Raw genomic sequence first — 21,585 nt, 5'->3', positions numbered from 1 at the left:
CACAGAATTGTTACTGAGGGCCACAGAACTGTTACTTAGGGCCACAGAATTGTTACTCGCACAGACACAGAATTGTTACTCAGGGACACAGAATTGTTACTCAGGGACACATAATCGTTTAATTAAAGAGTATGTCAGACAACATGCAGAGGAGTGGCAGAGGAGGCAATGTTTTAGGAGCGAGCAGACGTGGCAGCAGAGGAAGGGGTCGAGGCAGCACTATTCGCAGCCAGAGGCCAGTGCTCCCGGTGTCATCCAGCGGTCGTGTCTCCACCGACAACCCTGCCGTCGTCGATTGGTTGGCTCGGTCGTCTTCCTCTTCCCAGGTCACCTCTGACACCTACAGCCAACGGTCGGTGGGTACGTCAGACACAACCGTTAGTTGGCATGGCCCGGGACCAAGCCCACTGAAATCACGTGTCCTCTACCTGCCCCTGTCCTTTGGTGTTCCCTCACCAAGCGAAGTATCGCATGCTGTGGGCTCAGCCCCACTGTACAGTGAGGAAGAGCTAACAGAGGGCGGTCAGGAACGGGGGGAGACATCCGCCTTTTCAGCAGCCAGGCGAAGAAGTAGTGGCGAGGAGAGTGGCTCGGTAGCCGGTCTAGAGACAGGTCTGTCTCCTGACCCAGACGCAGCCGAGGGGGCTAGTAGTGAGGCGGAGACCCTACTTGATGATGAGGAGGTTGATCGCACTTGGCAGCCTCGTCGTCATCAGGCAATTTCTTCCGCATCATCAGGAGAAGAGGGTGGCAGCTTGGCAGCGAGCAAAACAGTCGGTGGGTTGCCCAGGAGACAGCAGCAGGGTCGCAGCAGTGTCAGTGGAGCCAAACGGCCACGGAGTAGAGCACCAGCTCTACTGCAGCCTACCACCACGGCCAGTAGTGGTGCCGGTGTGCACGGAGGAAGCAGCAGTCAGCCAGTGAGGAGTATCGGGGGCAAAGTTTCCTACTCGGCGGTGTGGCAATTTTTCGTCAAGCCGCCCGAGGAAGTAAACGTAGCCGTATGTCGACTATGTGGCCAGAAAGTCAAGCGTGGCCAGGGGGCCCATGTTGGGACTACAGCGTTGCGGCAGCATATGCAGCGTCGCCATTTGGTGGCCTGGGAAAACCGTGATAAAGATACGGCGGTTCTGCCCGCCCCAGCCCCCGCTCCATCACCCGCTCCGTTACTTGCTCCGTCACCCGACGTCAATCGCCCTCCATCAGCCAGTCAAGGCTCCAACACCTCTGCTGAGGGGAGTTGTCGCTCGTTGGCATCTTCCGCTCGTTCAGATGCTCCTTCTCCTGCTACTCCTCTTCACGGATTCCGTCAGCAGTCTTTCTTGGAATCCGTTTCCAAGAGACAACAGTTTGCGAGCACGCACCCGACGGTGCAAAAGCTGAACGTCCTCCTGTCCAAGTTGCTGGTGCTGCAGTCCCTCCCTTTCCAAGTGGTGGACTCAGCACCTTTCAGAGAAATGATGGCTTGTGCCGCGCCGCGGTGGAGAGTGCCAAGCCGTCATTTCTTCGCCAAAAAGGCAGTGCCAGCCCTGCATTCACATGTAGAAGACATGGTGGGCCAGTCTTTGAGCATGTCGGTCTCTGCCAAAGTGCACGGCAGCGCCGACGTGTGGAGCTGTAACTATGGTCAGGGACAGTACATGTCATTTACGGCCCACTGGGTGAACGTGGTGCCGTCACAGCCGCACCAGCAACTTGGACAGGTCACGCCGCTTTTGCCTCCACGTTTGCACGTCCTTGGTCCGGCAAAGATGTCCGCCTCTACCACCTCTTCTTCCGCCGTGTCCTCAGCCGCCACCCCCGTGCCAAGTCCCATTACCCGACCGGCATATCACATGTGCAGGGCGCAACGGTGTCACGCTGTTCTGCACCTGGTATGCCTTGGCGAACGTAGTCACACAGGGGAGGAACTTCTGAGTGTAATGAACAGAGAAATCGACAGATGGCTGTCTCCGCGCAAACTGAAAATCGGAACCATGTTGACCGACAACGGAAAGAACATGGTGTCTGCTCTGCGTCAAGGAAGGTTGTGCCATGCGCCATGCATGGCTCACGTGTTCAATCTGGTTGTCAAGCGGTTCTTAAAATCCACCATCCCACTGCAAGACATCCTTAAAATGTCACGTAAACTTTGCATGCATTTCAGCCATTCCTACACCGCAAAGCACACCCTCCTTGAGCTGCAGCGGCAGAACGGAATTCCACAGCATCGCCTGATCTGCGACGTTGCAACAAGGTGGAATTCAACCCTACACATGTTAGACCGCCTTTACGAACAGCGAAAGGCCATCACCGATTTCCTGATGTTACAAGCGGATAAAGGTACTCCCCTGTGTAACTTCGATGTCAGCCATTGGCAGCTCATGCGTGACACCTGCCGCTTGCTCAGGCCCTTTGAGGAGGCCACGCTATTTGTGAGTCGGCAGGACTATGGGATGAACGACGTCATTCCTCTGTTGCACGTCCTTGAACAAATGCTGTTAACAATGGCTGGTCAGGGTGCGGTAGACGTGGCGCACAGATCTCAACGCCACATGACCCCTGTGGGGGCAGGACAGGAAGAAGAGGAGGAGGTAGAGGAGGAAATTTGTGCTCAGGAATTATTGAGTGAAATGGGTGGTTTTTCCACTCAGCGGACAGGAGTGGAGGAGCAGGAGCATCTGGTAGAGGAGGAGGAGGAGGAGACAGAGGACCCAGACGCACCGTGGCAGTATGCTGTGGAGATGGAGGCAGGGAGTCCCTCGCATTCCTTGGCACAAATGGCCCATAGCATGCTCGGTTGCTTGCGTAGCGACAGCCGAATAATAACCATCAGACCGAGGGATGACTTTTGGCTGTCCACCTTGTTGGACCCTCGCTACCGTTCCAAAATGGTGGCCTTTTTCACACCTGCTGAGAGGGAGGCCAAAATAACGTACTATAAAAACCACCTATGTAGTCAGTTGGTCTCTGCCTTTGTGCGCCAACGTCCATCCTCAGACACTGTGGGCCCTGTGCGCTCGCGTTCCGCTGCCATGGCAGCAGGGGAGGGGTGGGGTGGTAGGAGCAGTGGCAGCTCCACCAGCAGCGGCTGCCTCAGTCTGCAGTCGATGATGAGTAGCTTTCTTCACCAGCGCAGTGAGGAAACTACTAACCAGCCACAGCAGCAGCAGCAGCATCAGGTGGACCTGGAGCAGGACCTCAAACAACAGGCTTGGGCCTACTTGGACAGCACCCTACCAACCGAGGTAGACAATCCCCTTGACTACTGGGCAACGAAACTTGACCTTTGGCCCCAACTAGCTGAATTTGCCCTTGAAAGGCTGTCATGCCCGGCCAGTAGCGTGGCATCGGAGCGCGTGTTTAGTGCAGCAGGAGGTATTGTAACTCCGCGGAGGACACGACTGTCCACCCAAAGTGTGGAGAGACTGACGTTTGTGAAAATGAATCAGGCGTGGATTAGTCTGGATTTCAAACCACCAGTTCCTGACACAACTGACTAAATCCGCCATGAATCATGCCTCAAACATGTGCCACTTTGAGGTCTCCTCACACACTGCTGGTGTGTAGAATTTTTTGACATAGGGTGCTGGCAGATTATGGGCCTCCCATAGCTGCTGCCAGGCCCCTAATCTGCCATAGGCCCCTATATACCGCCTGCTCATGCTGCTGCCAGGTCCAGAGTCTGTCATGGGTCCCTGTACGGCCTCCCATTGCTGCTGTCTCCATCGCCACACTCTGCCATGTGCCACTTTCAGGTCTCCTCACACACTGCTGGTGTGTAGAATTTTTTGACATAGGGTGCTGGCAGATTATGGGCCTCCCATAGCTGCTGCCAGGCCCCTAATCTGCCATAGGCCCCTATATACCGCCTCCTCATGCTGCTGCCAGGTCCAGAGTCTGTCATGGGTCCCTGTACGGCCTCCCATTGCTGCTGTCTCCATCGCCACACTCTGCCATGTGCCACTTTCAGGTCTCCTCACACACTGCTGGTGTGTAGAATTTTTTGACATAGGGTGCTGGCAGATTACGGGCCTCCCATAGCTGCTGCCAGGCCCCTAATCTGCCATAGGCCCCTATATACCGCCTCCTCATGCTGCTGCCAGGTCCAGAGTCTCTCATGGGTCCCTGTACGGCCTCCCATTGCTGCTGTCTCCATCGCCACACTCTGCCATGTGCCACTTTCAGGTCTCCTCACACACTGCTGGTGTGTAGAATTTTTTGACATAGGGTGTTGGCAGATTACGGGCCTCCCATTGCTGCTGCCAGGCCCCTAATCTGCCATGGGCCCCTATATACCTCCTCCTCATGCTGCTGCCAGGTCCAGAGTCTGTCATGGGTCCCTGTACGGCCTCCCATTGCTGCTGTCTCCATCGCCACACTCTGCCATGTGCCACTTTCAGGTCTCCTCACACACTGCTGGTGTGTTGAATTTTTTGACATAGGGTGCTGGCAGATTACGGGCCTCCCATAGCTGCTGCCAGGCCCCTAATCTGCCATGGGCCCCTATATACCGCCTCCTCATGCTGCTGCCAGGTCCAGAGTCTCTCATGGGTCCCTGTACGGCCTCCCATTGCTGCTGTCTCCATCGCCACACTCTGCCATGTGCCACTTTCAGGTCTCCTCACACACTGCTGGTGTGTAGAATTTTTTGACATAGGGTGCTGGCAGATTATGGGCCTCCCATAGCTGCTGCCAGGCCCCTAATCTGCCATAGGCCCCTATATACCGCCTCCTCATGCTGCTGCCAGGTCCAGAGTCTGTCATGGGTCCCTGTACGGCCTCCCATTGCTGCTGTCTCCATCGCCACACTCTGCCATGTGCCACTTTCAGGTCTCCTCACACACTGCTGGTGTGTAGAATTTTTTGACATAGGGTGTTGGCAGATTACGGGCCTCCCATTGCTGCTGCCAGGCCCCTAATCTGCCATGGGCCCCTATATACCGCCTCCTCATGCTGCTGCCAGGTCCAGAGTCTGTCATGGGTCCCTGTACGGCCTCCCATTGCTGCTGTCTCCATCGCCACACTCTGCCATGTGCCACTTTCAGGTCTCCTCACACACTGCTGGTGTGTTGAATTTTTTGACATAGGGTGCTGGCAGATTACGGGCCTCCCATAGCTGCTGCCAGGCCCCTAATCTGCCATGGGCCCCTATATACCGCCTCCTCATGCTGCTGCCAGGTCCAGAGTCTCTCATGGGTCCCTGTACGGCCTCCCATTGCTGCTGTCTCCATCGCCACACTCTGCCATGTGCCACTTTCAGGTCTCCTCACACACTGCTGGTGTGTAGAATTTTTTGACATAGGGTGCTGGCAGATTATGGGCCTCCCATAGCTGCTGCCAGGCCCCTAATCTGCCATAGGCCCCTATATAACGCCTCCTCATGCTGCTGCCAGGTCCAGAGTCTGTCATGGGTCCCTGTACGGCCTCCCATTGCTGCTGTCTCCATCGCCACACTCTGCCATGTGCCACTTTCAGGTCTCCTCACACACTGCTGGTGTGTAGAATTTTTTGACATAGGGTGCTGGCAGATTACGGGCCTCCCATAGCTGCTGCCAGGCCCCTAAACTGCCATAGGCCCCTATATACCGCCTCCTCATGCTGCTGCCAGGTCCAGAGTCTGTCATGGGTCCCTGTACGGCCTCCCATTGCTGCTGTCTCCATCGCCACACTCTGCCATGTGCCACTTTCAGGTCTCCTCACACACTGCTGGTGTGTTGAATTTTTTGACATAGGGTGCTGGCAGATTACGGGCCTCCCATAGCTGCTGCCAGGCCCCTAATCTGCCATGGGCCCCTATATACCGCCTCCTCATGCTGCTGCCAGGTCCAGAGTCTCTCATGGGTCCCTGTACGGCCTCCCATTGCTGCTGTCTCCATCGCCACACTCTGCCATGTGCCACTTTCAGGTCTCCTCACACACTGCTGGTGTGTAGAATTTTTTGACATAGGGTGCTGGCAGATTACGGGCCTCCCATATCTGCTGCCAGGCCCCTAAACTGCCATAGGCCCCTATATACCGCCTCCTCATGCTGCTGCCAGGTCCAGAGTCTGTCATGGGTCCCTGTACGGCCTCCCATTGCTGCTGTCTCCATCGCCACACTCTGCCATGTGCCACTTTCAGGTCTCCTCACACACTGCTGGTGTGTTGAATTTTTTGACATAGGGTGCTGGCAGATTACGGGCCTCCCATAGCTGCTGCCAGGCCCCTAATCTGCCATGGGCCCCTATATACCGCCTCCTCATGCTGCTGCCAGGTCCAGAGTCTCTCATGGGTCCCTGTACGGCCTCCCATTGCTGCTGTCTCCATCGCCACACTCTGCCATGTGCCACTTTCAGGTCTCCTCACACACTGCTGGTGTGTAGAATTTTTTGACATAGGGTGCTGGCAGATTTTGGGCCTCCCATAGCTGCTGCCAGGCCCCTAATCTGCCATAGGCCCCTATATACCGCCTCCTCATGCTGCTGCCAGGTCCAGAGTCTGTCATGGGTCCCTGTACGGCCTCCCATTGCTGCTGTCTCCATCGCCACACTCTGCCATGTGCCACTTTCAGGTCTCCTCACACACTGCTGGTGTGTAGAATTTTTGGACATAGGGTGCTGGCAGATTACGGGCCTCCCATAGCTTCTGCCAGGCCCCTAATCTGCCATAGGCCCCTATATACCGCCTCCTCATGCTGCTGCCAGGTCCAGAGTCTCTCATGGGTCCCTGTACGGCCTCCCATTGCTGCTGTCTTCATCGCCACACTCTGCCATGTGCCACTTTCAGGTCTCCTCACACACTGCTGGTGTGTAGAATTTTTTGACATAGGGTGTTGGCAGATTACGGGCCTCCCATTGCTGCTGCCAGGCCCCTAATCTGCCATGGGCCCCTATATACCGCCTCCTCATGCTGCTGCCAGGTCCAGAGTCTGTCATGGGTCCCTGTACGGCCTCCCATTGCTGCTGTCTCCATCGCCACACTCTGCCATGTGCCACTTTCAGGTCTCCTCACACACTGCTGGTGTGTAGAATTTTTTGACATAGGGTGCTGGCAGATTATGGGCCTCCCATAGCTGCTGCCAGGCCCCTAATCTGCCATAGGCCCCTATATACCGCCTCCTCATGCTGCTGCCAGGTCCAGAGTCTGTCATGGGTCCCTGTACGGCCTCCCATTGCTGCTGTCTCCATCGCCACACTCTGCCATGTGCCACTTTCAGGTCTCCTCACACACTGCTGGTGTGTAGAATTTTTTGACATAGGGTGCTGGCAGATTATGGGCCTCCCATAGCTGCTGCCAGGCCCCTAATCTGCCATGGGCCCCTATATACCGCCTCCTCATGCTGCTGCCAGGTCCACAGTGTCTCATGCCATGTGCCACTTTCAGGTCTCCTCACACTGCTGGTGTGTTGAATTTTTTGACATAGGGTGCTGGCAGATTATGGGCCTCCTGTAGCTGCTGCCAGGCCCCTAATCTGCCATAGGCCCCTATATACCGCTTCCTCATGCTGCTGCCAGGTCCAGAGTCTGTCATGGGTCCCTGTACGGCCTCCCATTGCTGCTGTCTCCATCGCCACACTCTGCCATGTGCCACTTTCAGGTCTCCTCACACACTGCTGGTGTGTTGAATTTTTTGACATAGGGTGCTGGCAGATTACGGGCCTCCCATAGCTGCTGCCAGGCCCCTAATCTGCCATGGGCCCCTATATACCGCCTCCTCATGCTGCTGCCAGGTCCAGAGTCTCTCATGGGTCCCTGTACGGCCTCCCATTGCTGCTGTCTCCATCGCCACACTCTGCCATGTGCCACTTTCAGGTCTCCTCACACACTGCTGGTGTGTAGAATTTTTTGACATAGGGTGCTGGCAGATTTTGGGCCTCCCATAGCTGCTGCCAGGCCCCTAATCTGCCATAGGCCCCTATATACCGCCTCCTCATGCTGCTGCCAGGTCCAGAGTCTCTCATGGGTCCCTGTACGGCCTCCCATTGCTGCTGTCTCCATCGCCACACTCTGCCATGTGCCACTTTCAGGTCTCCTCACACACTGCTGGTGTGTAGAATTTTTGGACATAGGGTGCTGGCAGATTACGGGCCTCCCATAGCTTCTGCCAGGCCCCTAATCTGCCATAGGCCCCTATATACCGCCTCCTCATGCTGCTGCCAGGTCCAGAGTCTCTCATGGGTCCCTGTACGGCCTCCCATTGCTGCTGTCTCCATCGCCACACTCTGCCATGTGCCACTTTCAGGTCTCCTCACACACTGCTGGTGTGTAGAATTTTTTGACATAGGGTGTTGGCAGATTACGGGCCTCCCATTGCTGCTGCCAGGCCCCTAATCTGCCATGGGCCCCTATATACCGCCTCCTCATGCTGCTGCCAGGTCCAGAGTCTGTCATGGGTCCCTGTACGGCCTCCCATTGCTGCTGTCTCCATCGCCACACTCTGCCATGTGCCACTTTCAGGTCTCCTCACACACTGCTGGTGTGTAGAATTTTTTGACATAGGGTGCTGGCAGATTATGGGCCTCCCATAGCTGCTGCCAGGCCCCTAATCTGCCATAGGCCCCTATATACCGCCTCCTCATGCTGCTGCCAGGTCCAGAGTCTGTCATGGGTCCCTGTACGGCCTCCCATTGCTGCTGTCTCCATCGCCACACTCTGCCATGTGCCACTTTCAGGTCTCCTCACACACTGCTGGTGTGTAGAATTTTTTGACATAGGGTGCTGGCAGATTATGGGCCTCCCATAGCTGCTGCCAGGCCCCTAATCTGCCATGGGCCCCTATATACCGCCTCCTCATGCTGCTGCCAGGTCCACAGTGTCTCATGCCATGTGCCACTTTCAGGTCTCCTCACACTGCTGGTGTGTTGAATTTTTTGACATAGGGTGCTGGCAGATTATGGGCCTCCTATAGCTGCTGCCAGGCCCCTAATCTGCCATAGGCCCCTATATACCGCTTCCTCATGCTGCTGCCAGGTCCAGAGTCTCTCATGGGTCCCTGTACGGCCTCCCATTGCTGCTGTCTCCATCGCCACACTCTGCCATGTGCCACTTTCAGGTCTCCTCACACACTGCTGGTGTGTAGAATTTTTTGACATAGGGTGCTGGCAGATTACGGGCCTCCCATTGCTGCTGCCAGGCCCCTAATCTGCCATGGGCCCCTATACCGCCTCCTCATGCTGCTGCCAAGTCCAGAGTGTGTCATGGGTCCCTGTACGGCCTCCCATTGCTGCTGTCTCCATAGCCACACTCTGCCATGTGCCACTTTCAGGTCTCCTCACACTGCTGGTGTGTTGAATTTTTTGACATAGGGTGCTGGCAGATTACGGGCCTCCCATTGCTGCTGCCAGGCACGTAATCTGCCATGGACCCCCGTACCGACTCCTCATGCTGTGACGTTGCAACAAGGTGGAATTCAACCCTACATATGTTAGACCGCCTTTACGAACAGCGAAAGGCCATCACCGATTTCCTGATGTTAAAAGCGGATAAAGGTACTCCCTGTGTAACTTAGATGTCAGCCATTGGCAGCTCATGCGTGACACCTGCGCTTGCTCAGGCCCTTTGAGGAGGCCACGCTATTCGTGAGTCGGCAGGACTATGGGATGAACGACGTCATTCCTCTGTTGCACGTCCTGGAACAAATGCTGTTAACAATGGCTGGTCAGGGTGCGGTAGACGTGGCGCACAGATCTCAACGCCACATGACCCCTGTGGGGGCAGGACAGGAAGAAGAGGAGGAGGTAGAGGAGGACATTGGTGCTCAGGAATTCTTGAGTGAAATGGGTGGTTTTTCCACTCAGCGGACAGGAGTGGAGGAGCAGGAGCATCTGGTAGAGGAGGAGGAGGAGGAGACAGAGGACCCAGACGCACCGTGGCAGTATGCTGTGGAGATGGAGGCAGGGAGTCCCTCGCATTCCTTGGCACAAATGGCCCATAGCATGCTCGCTTGCTTGCGTAGCGACAGCTGAATAATAACCATCAGACAGAGGGATGACTTTTGGCTGTCCACCTTGTTGGACCCTCGCTACCGTTCAAAAATGGTGGCCTTTTTCACACCTGCTGAGAGGGAGGCCAAAATAACGTACTATAAAAACCACCTATGTAGTCAGCTGGTCTCTGCCTGTCTGCGCCAACGTCCATCCTCAGACACTGTGGGCCCTGTGCGCTCGCGTTCCGCTGCCATGGCAGCAGGGGAGGGGTGGGGTGGTAGGAGCAGTGGCAGCATCACCAGCAGCGGCTGCCTCAGTCTGCAGTCGATGATGAGTAGCTTTCTTCACCAGCGCAGTGAGGAAACTACTAACCAGCCGCAGCAGCAGCAGCAGCAGCAGCATCAGGTGGACCTGGAGCAGGACCTCAAACAACAGGCTTAGGCCTACTTGGACAGCACCCTGCCAACCGAGGTAGACAATCCCCTTGACTACTGGGCAACGAAACTTGACCTTTGGCCCCAACTAGCTGAATTTGCCCTTGAAAGGCTGTCATGCCCGGCCAGTAGCGTGGCATCGGAGCGCGTGTTTAGTGCGGCAGGAGGTATTGCAACTCCGCGGAGGACACGACTGTCCACCCAAAGTGTGGAGAGACTGACGTTTGTGAAAATGAATCAGGCGTGGATTAGTCTGGATTTCAAACCACCAGTTCCTGACACAACTGACTAAATCCGCCATGAATCATGCCCCAAACATGTGCCACTTTCAGGTCTCCTCACACTGCTGGTGTGTTCCATTTTTTGTCATAGGTTGCTGGCAGATTACGGGCCTCCCATAGCTGCTGCCAGGCCCCTAATCTGCCATGGGCCCCTATACCGCCTCCTCATGCTGCTGCCAAGTCCAGAGTCTCTCATGGGTCCCTGTACGGCCTCCCATTGCTGCTGTCTCCATCGCCACACTCTGCCATGTGCCACTTTCAGGTATCCTCACACTGCTGGTGTATTCCATTTTTTGTCATAGGGTGCTGGCAGATTACGGGCCTCCCATAGCTGCTGCCAGGCCCCTAATCTGCCATGGGCCCCTATACCGCCTCCTCATGCTGCTGCCAGGTCCAGAGTCTCTCATGGGTCCCTGTACGGCCTCCCATTGCTGCTGTCTCCATCGCCACACTCTGCCATGTGCCACTTTCAGGTCTCCTCACACTGCTGGTGGGTTCCATTTTTTGTCATAGGGTGCTGGCAGATTACGGGCCTCCCATAGCTGCTGCCAGGCCCCTAATCTGCCATGGGCCCCCGTACCGACTCCTCATGCTGCTGCCAGGCCCGTAATCTGTCATGGGCCCCTGTTGTCGCTTGTTGGCATATTCCGCTCGTTCAGATGCTCCTTCTCCTGCTACTCCTCTTCACGGATTCCGTCAGCAGTCTTTCTTGGAATCCGTTTCCAAGAGACAACAGTTTGCGAGCACGCACCAGACGGTGCAGAAACTGAACGTCCTCCTGTCCAAGTTGCTGCTGCCAGGCTCGTAATCTGTCATGCGCCCCTGTACCGCCTCCTCATGCTGCTGCCAGGTCCAGAGTGTGTCATGGGCCCCCGTACCGACTCCAAATGCTGCTGCCAGGCCCGTAATCTGTCATGGGCCCCTGTACCGCCTCCCCATGCTGCTGCCAGGTCCAGATTGTGTCATGGGTCCCTGTACGGCCTCCCATTGCTGCTGCCAGGCCTGTAATCTGCCATGGGCCCCCGTACCGACTCCTCATGCTGCTGCCAGGCCCGTAATCTGCCATGGGCCCCTGTACCGCCTCCTCATGCTGCTGCCAGGTCCAGAGTGTGTCATGGGTCCCTGTACGGCCTCCCATTGCTGCTGTCTCTATCGCCACACTCTGCCATGTGCCACTTTCAGGTCTCCTCACACTGCTGGTGGTTTCCATTTTTGTCATAGGGTGCTGTATGGCCTCCCATTGCTGCTGCCTCCACCGCCACACTGTGGCTCCACACTCTGGTTTTGGCCCCGTGACTGGCCAAATGAGTGAAGTGTGCGGTGATTCTAAGATCGACGGCACTCATCTGCATGTCATACTGCCTGACAGTACTATTTCTCTTCCCCAGCAGACTCCAAGGGCATTTAAATTAAAGGTACAGTGTTCAGCACTAATATTAAGTCTCTCTGAAGCCTAGAAACACCCTTTTTTAAGTTAAATTCACAGCGAATATATTCGACTCGAATCGAAATTTTTCTACGAATTCGCCGAATCAGTCGAATCGAATTTTTGAATACTTCGCTCATCTCTAGAAATCAGCATAAGGGACATAAGAAGAAATAAAACATTTTTCAGCAGAGTAGGAAATGCTAGAACCCCTGTAAGATTTTTAATTTATTCTTATTTGTTGCTGTTTTTTTCTCACTTCCTGTCTGGTGATACCATTGTTAATGGGGAGAAGCCTATCTAGCGGAGCCCCGGACTGCAGTAAAACCCAACATCCTTCCCCACTTTATCTAAAACGTTGACTGGATATACACTGTAAATAGTCCAGCACCTAAGCTAAGGTTTGGAAAATGTAATGGATTAAAAAAAAAACTCCCAGAAAGTTTTTACTAATAGATATGATGTTTGTACAAGGTGTATGTGTCTACCCTTCTCTTCATTATGTGATAGGATATAGTTCAGCTTGGGTGATTTCACTCCATATGTGGGAAAAATAGCAGCCTACGCTGCTGATGGCCTTAATGCCTAGTCATACCGGGTGCAACTTGCCATGCTATTTTCTATGCAATTTTCAAATCGCATGGTAAGTCGCACCCTATTGTCCGCAATTAAAGTGGTCATATCGGTGTGATTCCGACTTGGTCTGAGTCGCACCAAACGTAGTGCGCGGAGTCTAAGCCCCAGGCTGCCCTTCACCAGGGCCCCTGATGGTGGGGATGGACTTGACGCAGCCAGGGACCAGGTCGCGGCTCCCGAGTCACCCCAGCTGTGGTAATGGCCACTGCCAATGGCGTATAGCTGGTAGGAACCAGATAAGACAATAGCGTAGTCGGGCAGGCCGGGTCGATAACAGCGGGACAGACAGTACAGAACGGTAGACAAGAATATACAGGTCACAAGCCGGGTTCAGCAACAGGAGGTCAGATAAAGGGATAACGCTGAGAATAGTCTAGTCAAAGCCGAGTCAGTTTCCAGGAGAGACACGAGAGTAGAAACAGAGCTTGCTACAACACGAACATACAAGACACGACTGCAAAGAGCAAGTGCAGACAACAGGCTTAAATGTGATCAAACACACCCCTCTGGGGGATGGACCGCAGAGGCCTGAAAGCATAAAAGGCTCCCACCATGCTCTGCAGAAACCCAAGATGGATGCCAGCACATGGAGCAGCATAACCTCTGGAAAAAAGGTAGGACCTTGACACATGTATTGCCAAGTTTTCAGAATATCAGTCAACTGAATCAGACAATAATTGGCTAAATTAGGTAGCAAAGCTATAACATGCATGGATATTATTATGGTGACTTCTTCCTACTTGTAACAGATCACATCTCAATATTCTACAGGTTGCAGTCTACATCAATGGAATTCCATCAAAATGTACCGGGGACTGTGGTTACACCTGGAATGTGACCAATAATCCAGAGATAAGCTCCATTAGTACAGGTATCCACATATCTTTTCTGCACAATTTTCCTTTTACACAGTTTCTGTCCCTGTGGTATGCATCCCTCTAAATCAGTGGTTCTCAATGCGTGTGCCATGATACATTTAGGTGTTGTAGCAGAATGAGTGATTAGTCACTTGCTGCTTGCACAGCAGCCCACACTCTTCTTTTCAGTTCACAAAGCCCAATTTTCGAGCTGGAAGTTAAAAAACTGCTTGTTACTTTGAGAGGGAAATGAAAAGCATATATTTCTTGCTGTACCAACCCCCATCTCCACCCCAAAATGGCTTTGGTGCTGTTCTTCACTCCCTTTGTCACTCTCGTATGTGGGTAGTCCCTAAGACTCCATGCACACTGGGTGTTTTGATAGCACTGGTAACGTTAGCTGTGTAAAGTCAGGTTAAAAATGTGAGCTTTTCAGCTTTTTTTTGTGTTTTTTTGACCAAGAAAAGTCCAAAAACGCCAGTTTGTGGCGTTTTAAAACGTTTTGATGCGTTTTTCAGCGCTAGAGCGTTTTTACAGCTAAAAAACCTCTAGAAACCCACTAGTTTTGTTTTTTTTTCCAGCCAAAAAAGTTGATTACAGTCTTTGTGTGCATGGACACATAGGATAACATGCTGGGGGTTTACTAGCTGTAGAAAAAAACATCAAATGCCAAAAACAGCAACTGTAAACGTCCAGTGTGCATGAGGACTAAGTGTCATCAGGTACAATACTTAGCTGGTAACCCTGCATTGTACAAGGAGGCGGTTGAGTGGCGACCAGGACTGGGAGCTTAGAGAGAAGACAGCGCTGGACTCGTTGCACTGCTGGAAGGACACTGCTCAAGTGAGGAATAAGTAAGTATTACCTTTTATCCATCTCCTCTAGGCAAAAGCAATCATGTAATCCTCACGGTATGGAGAGGCTCCATTGCAAGGGTTTTTTTCATGTGCTTTGGGTTGGGCTTTAACCCCAGCCTAAGGCACTCTATTTTCAACCATATGTTATTTTTAATATCCATTGAACTGAAAATAACTGTCACTTTTTTTTGAGAATAAGAATACTTATCCTGGTGTGTGTGCTTTATGAAATCAGTCTGTTCTGTTTAACCAGATTAGCTAGTAGCCAGGTTGTCATAAGGGAATAGGCTTCTTTTTTCAATATTTGCCATCCAAACCTCACATGGGCTACCTTTGCACTAGACACTATTGGGGTGTGCTGCTTTTGACCATATTGTGCTACAGTTGATGTCTCTGTGTGGGGACACAGAGGAACCACGTAAGGTCATTACTTGCAGTCACCAGAGCAGGGGTGGTCAAGTTTAAAAATATTAGGAAAAAAATAAAAATAAAAATAATGTAGGGTCTCAAGTGAAGCCCCCAACACTTTTGAAGGCCGTACATTGCAATGCATTTTCATGCATTACTTGGCCTGCTTTCACACTGAACCATTTTTCTTCTGTTTTTGTATTAAAAAAGCAGAAGAAAATGCAGGACCATTAAATCGTATGGAATTGTTCACACTGGTCAGTTGCAGGTCCGTTGTGTGTTTCAAAGTCCTGCTTGCTAAATTTTTGCTGCATGTTCGTTCACTGAAATGAATGGAAAACTGCTGAAATACAGTGTTCATGTATTTTTGTGCAACAACTAGTTTAGTACATCCATGTCAGTGTTCAGTAGAGATACAGTCAGGTCCATAAATATTGGGACATGGACACAATTCTAACATTTTTGGCTCTATACACCACCACAATGGATTTGAAATGAAACAAACAAGATGTGCTTTAACTGCAGACTGTCAGCTTTAATTGGAGGGTATTTACATCCAAATCAGGTGAACGGTGTAGGAATGACAACAGTTTGCATATGTGCCTCCCACTTGTTAAGGGACCAAAAGTAATGGGACAATTGGCTTCTCAGCTGTTCCATGGCCAGGTGTGTGTTACTCCCTCATTATCCCAATTACAATGAGCAGATAAAAGGTCCAGAGTTCATTTCAAGTGTGCTATTTGCATTTGGAATCTGTTGCTGTCAACTCTCAAGATGAGATACAAAGAGCTGTCACTATCAGTGAAGCAAGCCATCATTAGGCTGAAAAAACAAAACAAACCCATCAGAGAGATAGCAAAAACATTAGGCGTGGCCAAAACAACTGTTTGGAACATTCTTAAAAAGAAGGAACGCACTGGTGAGCTCAGCAACACCAAAAGACCCGGAAGACCACGGAAAACAACTGTGGTGGATAACCGAAGAATTCTTTCCCTGGTGAAGAAAACACCCTTCACAACAGTTGGCCAGATCAAGAACACTCTCCAGAAGGTAGGTGTATGTGTGTCAAAGTCACCAATCAAGAGAAGACTTCACCAGAGTGAATACAGAGGGTTCACCACAAGATGTAAACCATTGGTGATCCTCAAAAACAGGAAGGCCAGATTAGAGTTTGCCAAACGACATCTAAAAAAGCCTTCACAGTTCTGGAACAACATCCTATGGACAGATGAGACCGAGATCAACTTGTACCAGAGTGATGGGAAGAGAAGAGTATGGAGAAGGAAAGGAACTGCTCATGATCCTAAGCATACCACCTCATCAGTGAAGCATGGTGGTGGTAGTGTCATGGCGTGGGCATGTATGGCTGCCAATGGAACTGGTTCTCTTGTATTTATTGATGATGTGACTGCTGACAGAAGCAGCCGGATGAATTGTGAAGTGTTTCTGGAATATTATCTGCTCATATTCAGCCAAATGTTTCACAACTCATTGGACGCTTCACAGTGCAGATGGACGATGACCCAAAGCAGACTGCAAAAGCAACCAAAGAGTTTTTTAAGGGAAAGAAGTGGAATGTTCTGCGATGGCCAAGTCAATCACCTGACCTGAATCCGATTGAGCATACATTTCACTTGCTGAAGACAAAACTGAAGGGAAAATGCCCCAAGAACAAGCAGGAACTGAAGACAGTTGCAGTAGAGGCCTGGCAGAGCATCACCAGGGATGAAACCGAGCGTCTGGTGATGTCTATGCGTTCCAGACTTCAGGCTGTAATTGACTGCAAAGGATTTGCAACCAAGTATTAAAAAGTGAAAGTTTGATTTATGATTATTATTCTGTCCCTTAACAAGTGGGAGGCACATATGCAAACTGTTGTCATTCCTACACCGTTCACCTGATTTGGATGTAAATACCCTCAAATTAAAGCTGACAGTCTGCAGTTAAAGCACATTTTGTTTGTTTCATTTCAAATCCATTGTGGTGGTGTATAGAGCCAAAAATGTTAGAATTGTGTCCATGTCCCAATATTTATGGACCTGACTGTATATTCTTCAATCAGTAGATTGCAGGTTTTGTACATTTCTAGCTGCATCTATGGTTAAACTCTATGTCTGTTCTCTATAATAAAGTTCCTGTTTCCTGTTTGCAGAGAAGCATCAGATAAACATATGTGGACTGTGCACTGTCTGTTTTGTGGGCTATATATAAAATCTTTAACAAAAACTCATCAAAAAAAGTGGCAAAAATGCATCAAAAGTGCACCCGCGGTTGTCTTTTTGGTGCATTTTTGAGTCACATGTTTTCTTTTCACAGGTGCACCAGAAATGAGGAAATGTGGCAAAAATGCATATGTGGTTTTACCACGTTTTTGCAAGGGAGCAGTGTGAAAGTAGCCATAGAGTTAGGCAGGCAATTCAAAATGAATAGGTTTTATCCTTCCTCAATGCACACTAAAGAGAAAGTTGGAGTCATTATTGGTGTCAGTGGCTGCAATAACCCCCCCTCCCCCAGCATTGGTGTCAGTGGATACAATAATATCCAACAGCATTGGTGTCGGTCACAAAAATAACTATTCGTAACTGCAATAATTACCCACAGATTTGGGTTCAGTGACCACAACAATAACCACTCTCATTGGTGTAGAGACCATGATAATAACCCCCTGCATTTGTGTGAGTGACTGCAATAATACCTCCTATCATCAGTGACATGAATAATTACTCCCATACTACAGACACGGAAAAATGTCTTTAATATTTTACACGTTACTTTTACATGATGACCCTGTATTGTATACCTTGCAATATTATATATGTCTAAGAAATTATTATTTTGCAGAAAAAAATTATTTTTGAACATTTTATATTAGAGTGGACTGGGGATGTTGAAGTCCTTGTAATAAATGGAACTGGATTCTCAAACAGCATTGGCAATGATACCACTTCTGTTACTATTGGAAACATTACCTGCCCCATTCTTAATATTACCGGTAAGTCATTTAATGAATGTAAGCAATTTCAGGAAGCCAACACAAATAATCATATGTGAAAAAAAAACAAGAATGAATTGCACTAATTATTTTATTTATTTTATTATTTTTATCATAAGCCAATGAGATCAGATGTCTGGTACAGAAGGTAAGTGCGGGAACCTTCCCGATCTCAGTGTATATCGCAGGAGTTGGGCTGGCAATGTATTCTGGTGGAAACCTGACCCTTACCCAAGAGCTGTCTGTTTCATCCATCACACCATCATCTGGAAGCTCAGCAGGTAATGATAAAGGCTTGCTTACTAAGTAACATGTAAGTGTGACACCTACAGGTATTTATAACCTCTCACGGAGATCACAGTACTTCCCATGGCAATGCTTTCTATTTTTATTCCACAAGGATGGAGCCATCTTTATTCAGGCATCATCCAGGGTCACCATCTACTTCCTGGACTGAGATTTGGGCACATAGATGACACCGTCATCTACATACTGGTGCCTGTGCAGTTTTTTGCTTTGTTGACAAATGCTGACATACAGTAGATCAGCCCCTGCTGCAGTCTCTCATCTTATGGCCCACTATGAAACCACAGTGATGCAGTCTGATCACTGATCGGAGACTGAGGAAATGCTTCCTCCTACTGGCAGCAGACTGAGGACATCATCTTAGCGTAGGCAAAATTATTTGACTGTAGATCGACTGCTTTTTAATGAAAAAAATAAGGTATTTTAAAAAAAATATTGGATTGTTGCTATGAGTTAGTTACATGTCATGAATGTATATACTGAGATTATATACATTTATGTAAACAATGAGATTTTATTTAGTGAAGGACTTAAAGTGTTATTAAACCCACAACAGTAAAACCAGTCTGTATATGCAGTAAAGCATGCTTGTTATAAGCACTGTGGAACCTAAGGGGTTAATCCTCTGCATTGTGTAAAAAGGCTGTTTGATCCTGTCTTCTCTGCCCCTCCTCTTGTTTAAATGACCACCTGATACAGACTGAACCCGTGGTCACATGCTCAGTTTGGTGTGTATTGCTAGAGAGGTTTTTTTTTTTTTTTTGGGAGAGTGCATGGGATCAGCACAGGGCCAATCAGCACTGTCCAAACAGAGGTCAGGGGTTTTGTAGAAAAGAAAACTCCTCCTACAATCTTTAACCAGTGCTCTGCTGAAGTCACAAGACTGCTCTAACTGCTGATGAGAAAAGATATTTGGCAGTTTATATTTACTAAAATAATTACATTTCCATGTTCTGTGTATTGTGGGAGACCAGATATAGTGATTGCAGGGTCCTGGGTTTAGTATCACTTTAAAGCAAAACATTTTTTCCCTTTCGAATAAAGTAATGGGAGGGTTATCACCTCTGTCAGTTTTATTTTTGCCATCTGTGTCCCACTGGGGAGATTTCTCTTCACTTCCTGTCCTGTAGCCAAAACAAGAAGTGAAAGGAAATATCTCCAAAGTGAGGAAATCCCTGGTTGTCACCAGGATCACCAGAACTAGTATCTCCATTGGAAGATTTCTCCTCTATTCCTGTTCTGGTGACAATCCAGAATTTAGGATTTCTTCTACTTTCGGTGTTATTGTTAAAGATGACAAATAGTGGGGGTGAATCTCCCTCCACACAGACAGCAATAAAAACCTCTTCTCTTTAGTTATATACTCTAAATTCTCTAGGGACAATTAAACCATGAGTCTAGGTATGAAAATATGGAGAAATAAAATTTAAAAACAAACAATGCAGAATGCTATCAACTATACCATTGCCATGTCTGTATCATAGAACAACACTTTATAAAATAAAATGCAAATCATCAGTAGCTGCATGTGTTCTGTGTGATGTGTACTCTGCCTTCTACCACCAGGGGGCACACTGGTAACAATTCATGGCCGGGGATTTGGCGGTGACTCCGCGGTAGAAATTGGTGGCAATGTCTGCACTATTAACTTCATCAACCTGACTATGATTCAGTGCAGGACTTCAGTGGTAAGTACAGGGTCTGCAGTGCTCCTGGTTCCAGGCAGGTCTTTATTTGACAGGAGAACAGCTAGGCTCTCTGGCTAGTTAAAAAAAAAAAAAAAGATTTAGCAGAATAAGCTTCCCATAGCAGAGTTTGTGATCGGAATATGTAATGGAAGACATGTTGTCTGAAGATTGATATCTCTTTCTTAATAATGAGCTGCCCTCTATTGGCTAACTTGAGTTATTAAAGCTGTACTGTATGTATTTATTTATTTTTTTGCATTGGTCCAGCATGGTTCAACATTGTGGCATCAATGCCTCGCTTTTCTACCTCAACCAATCACACAATGCTTTGCATTCATTAAGAAAATGCCAGGAGATCTCAGAATAGTGCCCATGCTGAATAAGCGACTTATTGTGTTCTCTAAGCAACAGGACATGCGTGGTATGGGATTCGAAAGTTACTGGAGATTACTGGAGTAGCGGTACTAGAGATGGGAAGGCCTAGAAAAAAAAACGGAAAAATAGGGAAAAAATTGTTTTTTTTCAAAACCATTTTTCCAGAAGAATTGTAAAAAAGTGTGAATTTTATTCTTTTACAATGATGTTATATATATATATATATATATATATATAAAAAATATATATATATATTTATATATATATATATATGACATGGTATTCAAACTATATGACATCAAGACCTTAATGAAAGATTTCTGAGACTTTATGTAACATCTTATAATATTGCAAGTTCTCTTAGCTGAAGATAAATCCTGGAATACAATTCAAGTAACACTGTACTTCTTAATACAGTTCTCAAACAAGAGAAATCTACATTTGTGCTACTAGGGAACACTGCAGGGGAAAGGCTCCAGTTTAGTTTGATTGTGGGCTCCATCTTGTACCTCTTACAGTTGGATGATTATTGGGATACAGTAGATGATACTTTCTCAGGCCTTAATTGACAGATAAAATGATAAATTTGTCTGTCAATTTAGTTTTATCTTATTTAGCCTTTAAAGGAGAACTCTGGGCACTGCATGGATTAACTGCTCATTTTTGTCTAGCGGATTTCGGAGTAGAGATATACTTACCAAATCCACCGATCCAAGACTGGTCCCTGTCGCTATCTAGCAGTTTTGTGAATGGACTGTTCCTGCTGTCGTCACACCCATAGACCGCTTCTGGATGTGAGAACAGCAGGAACAGTCCACCACTGGGGGAGCTTCGGTTTTCCTGAGGATCAAAGGATCAGGTAAGTATAGCCTTTCGGTGTGCCCTTAGACAAAACAAGCAGTTAACCCATGCAATGTGGGCACAGCCCCACTGCATGGGAAAAAAATTAATTGAGTTCTGCTTTAAATGATTCCTATAAATGTTCTTCACCATCACAGCATAATGTTCACCTATAGTCTGGTCAGTAAATTGGTTTTTCATTTCCTCCTCTAAGTAAAATGGTGAGACCAACATCTAGAGTTTGGAAACATTTCCACAGTGCAATTTCTGATGAGAGCAAAGCTGCAATTTACAAATATTTTATTGTAAGAAATATTGTTTTCCAAATGCTACAAGGATGACAAAACACACCCTGGCATGTCAGAGGTGCCCTAAAGACATTATAAAATACTGTATGGAATTAAATGATAAGGACCAAAATGAAAGTTCCAGTAGCTTTTCCCTCCAGAGTTCTCATTCCAGAAACACTCTTTCTGCTGCTTCTGGATCAGCACAAAGTGTTTCTTCACCTCACAAAAATACACAATCCTTTAATTTATAGAGAAAAAGACACCTGAAAATCAGGAGAAATTTGATCAAGAGCAATATACTGTATGCTT

The 21,585-nt window shown here is 49.0% G+C and overlaps 1 protein-coding gene across 1 annotated transcript in view; it reads left to right on the top strand.

The window, feature by feature from the left end:
* Positions 1-21,585, top strand: part of LOC149470395 (fibrocystin-L-like) — a 278,175-nt gene that overhangs the window by 113,202 nt on the left and 143,388 nt on the right. The window contains exons 28-31 of the mRNA XM_089664464.1: positions 13,435-13,534; positions 17,658-17,777; positions 17,897-18,058; positions 19,650-19,771. Of these exons, the coding sequence (XP_089520590.1) occupies positions 13,435-13,534; positions 17,658-17,777; positions 17,897-18,058; positions 19,650-19,771 (504 nt within the window). The remainder of the gene's footprint in view (positions 1-13,434; positions 13,535-17,657; positions 17,778-17,896; positions 18,059-19,649; positions 19,772-21,585) is intronic.

Source organism: Staurois parvus, unplaced genomic scaffold (assembly GCF_062004578.1).
Source record: "Staurois parvus isolate SC_StPar_1 unplaced genomic scaffold, SC_StPar_1.0 ptg000047l, whole genome shotgun sequence".
NCBI lineage: Eukaryota > Metazoa > Chordata > Amphibia > Anura > Ranidae > Staurois > Staurois parvus.
The sequence above is the reverse complement of the archived record's forward strand: the minus strand, read 5'-3'. Positions and strand labels throughout refer to the sequence as shown.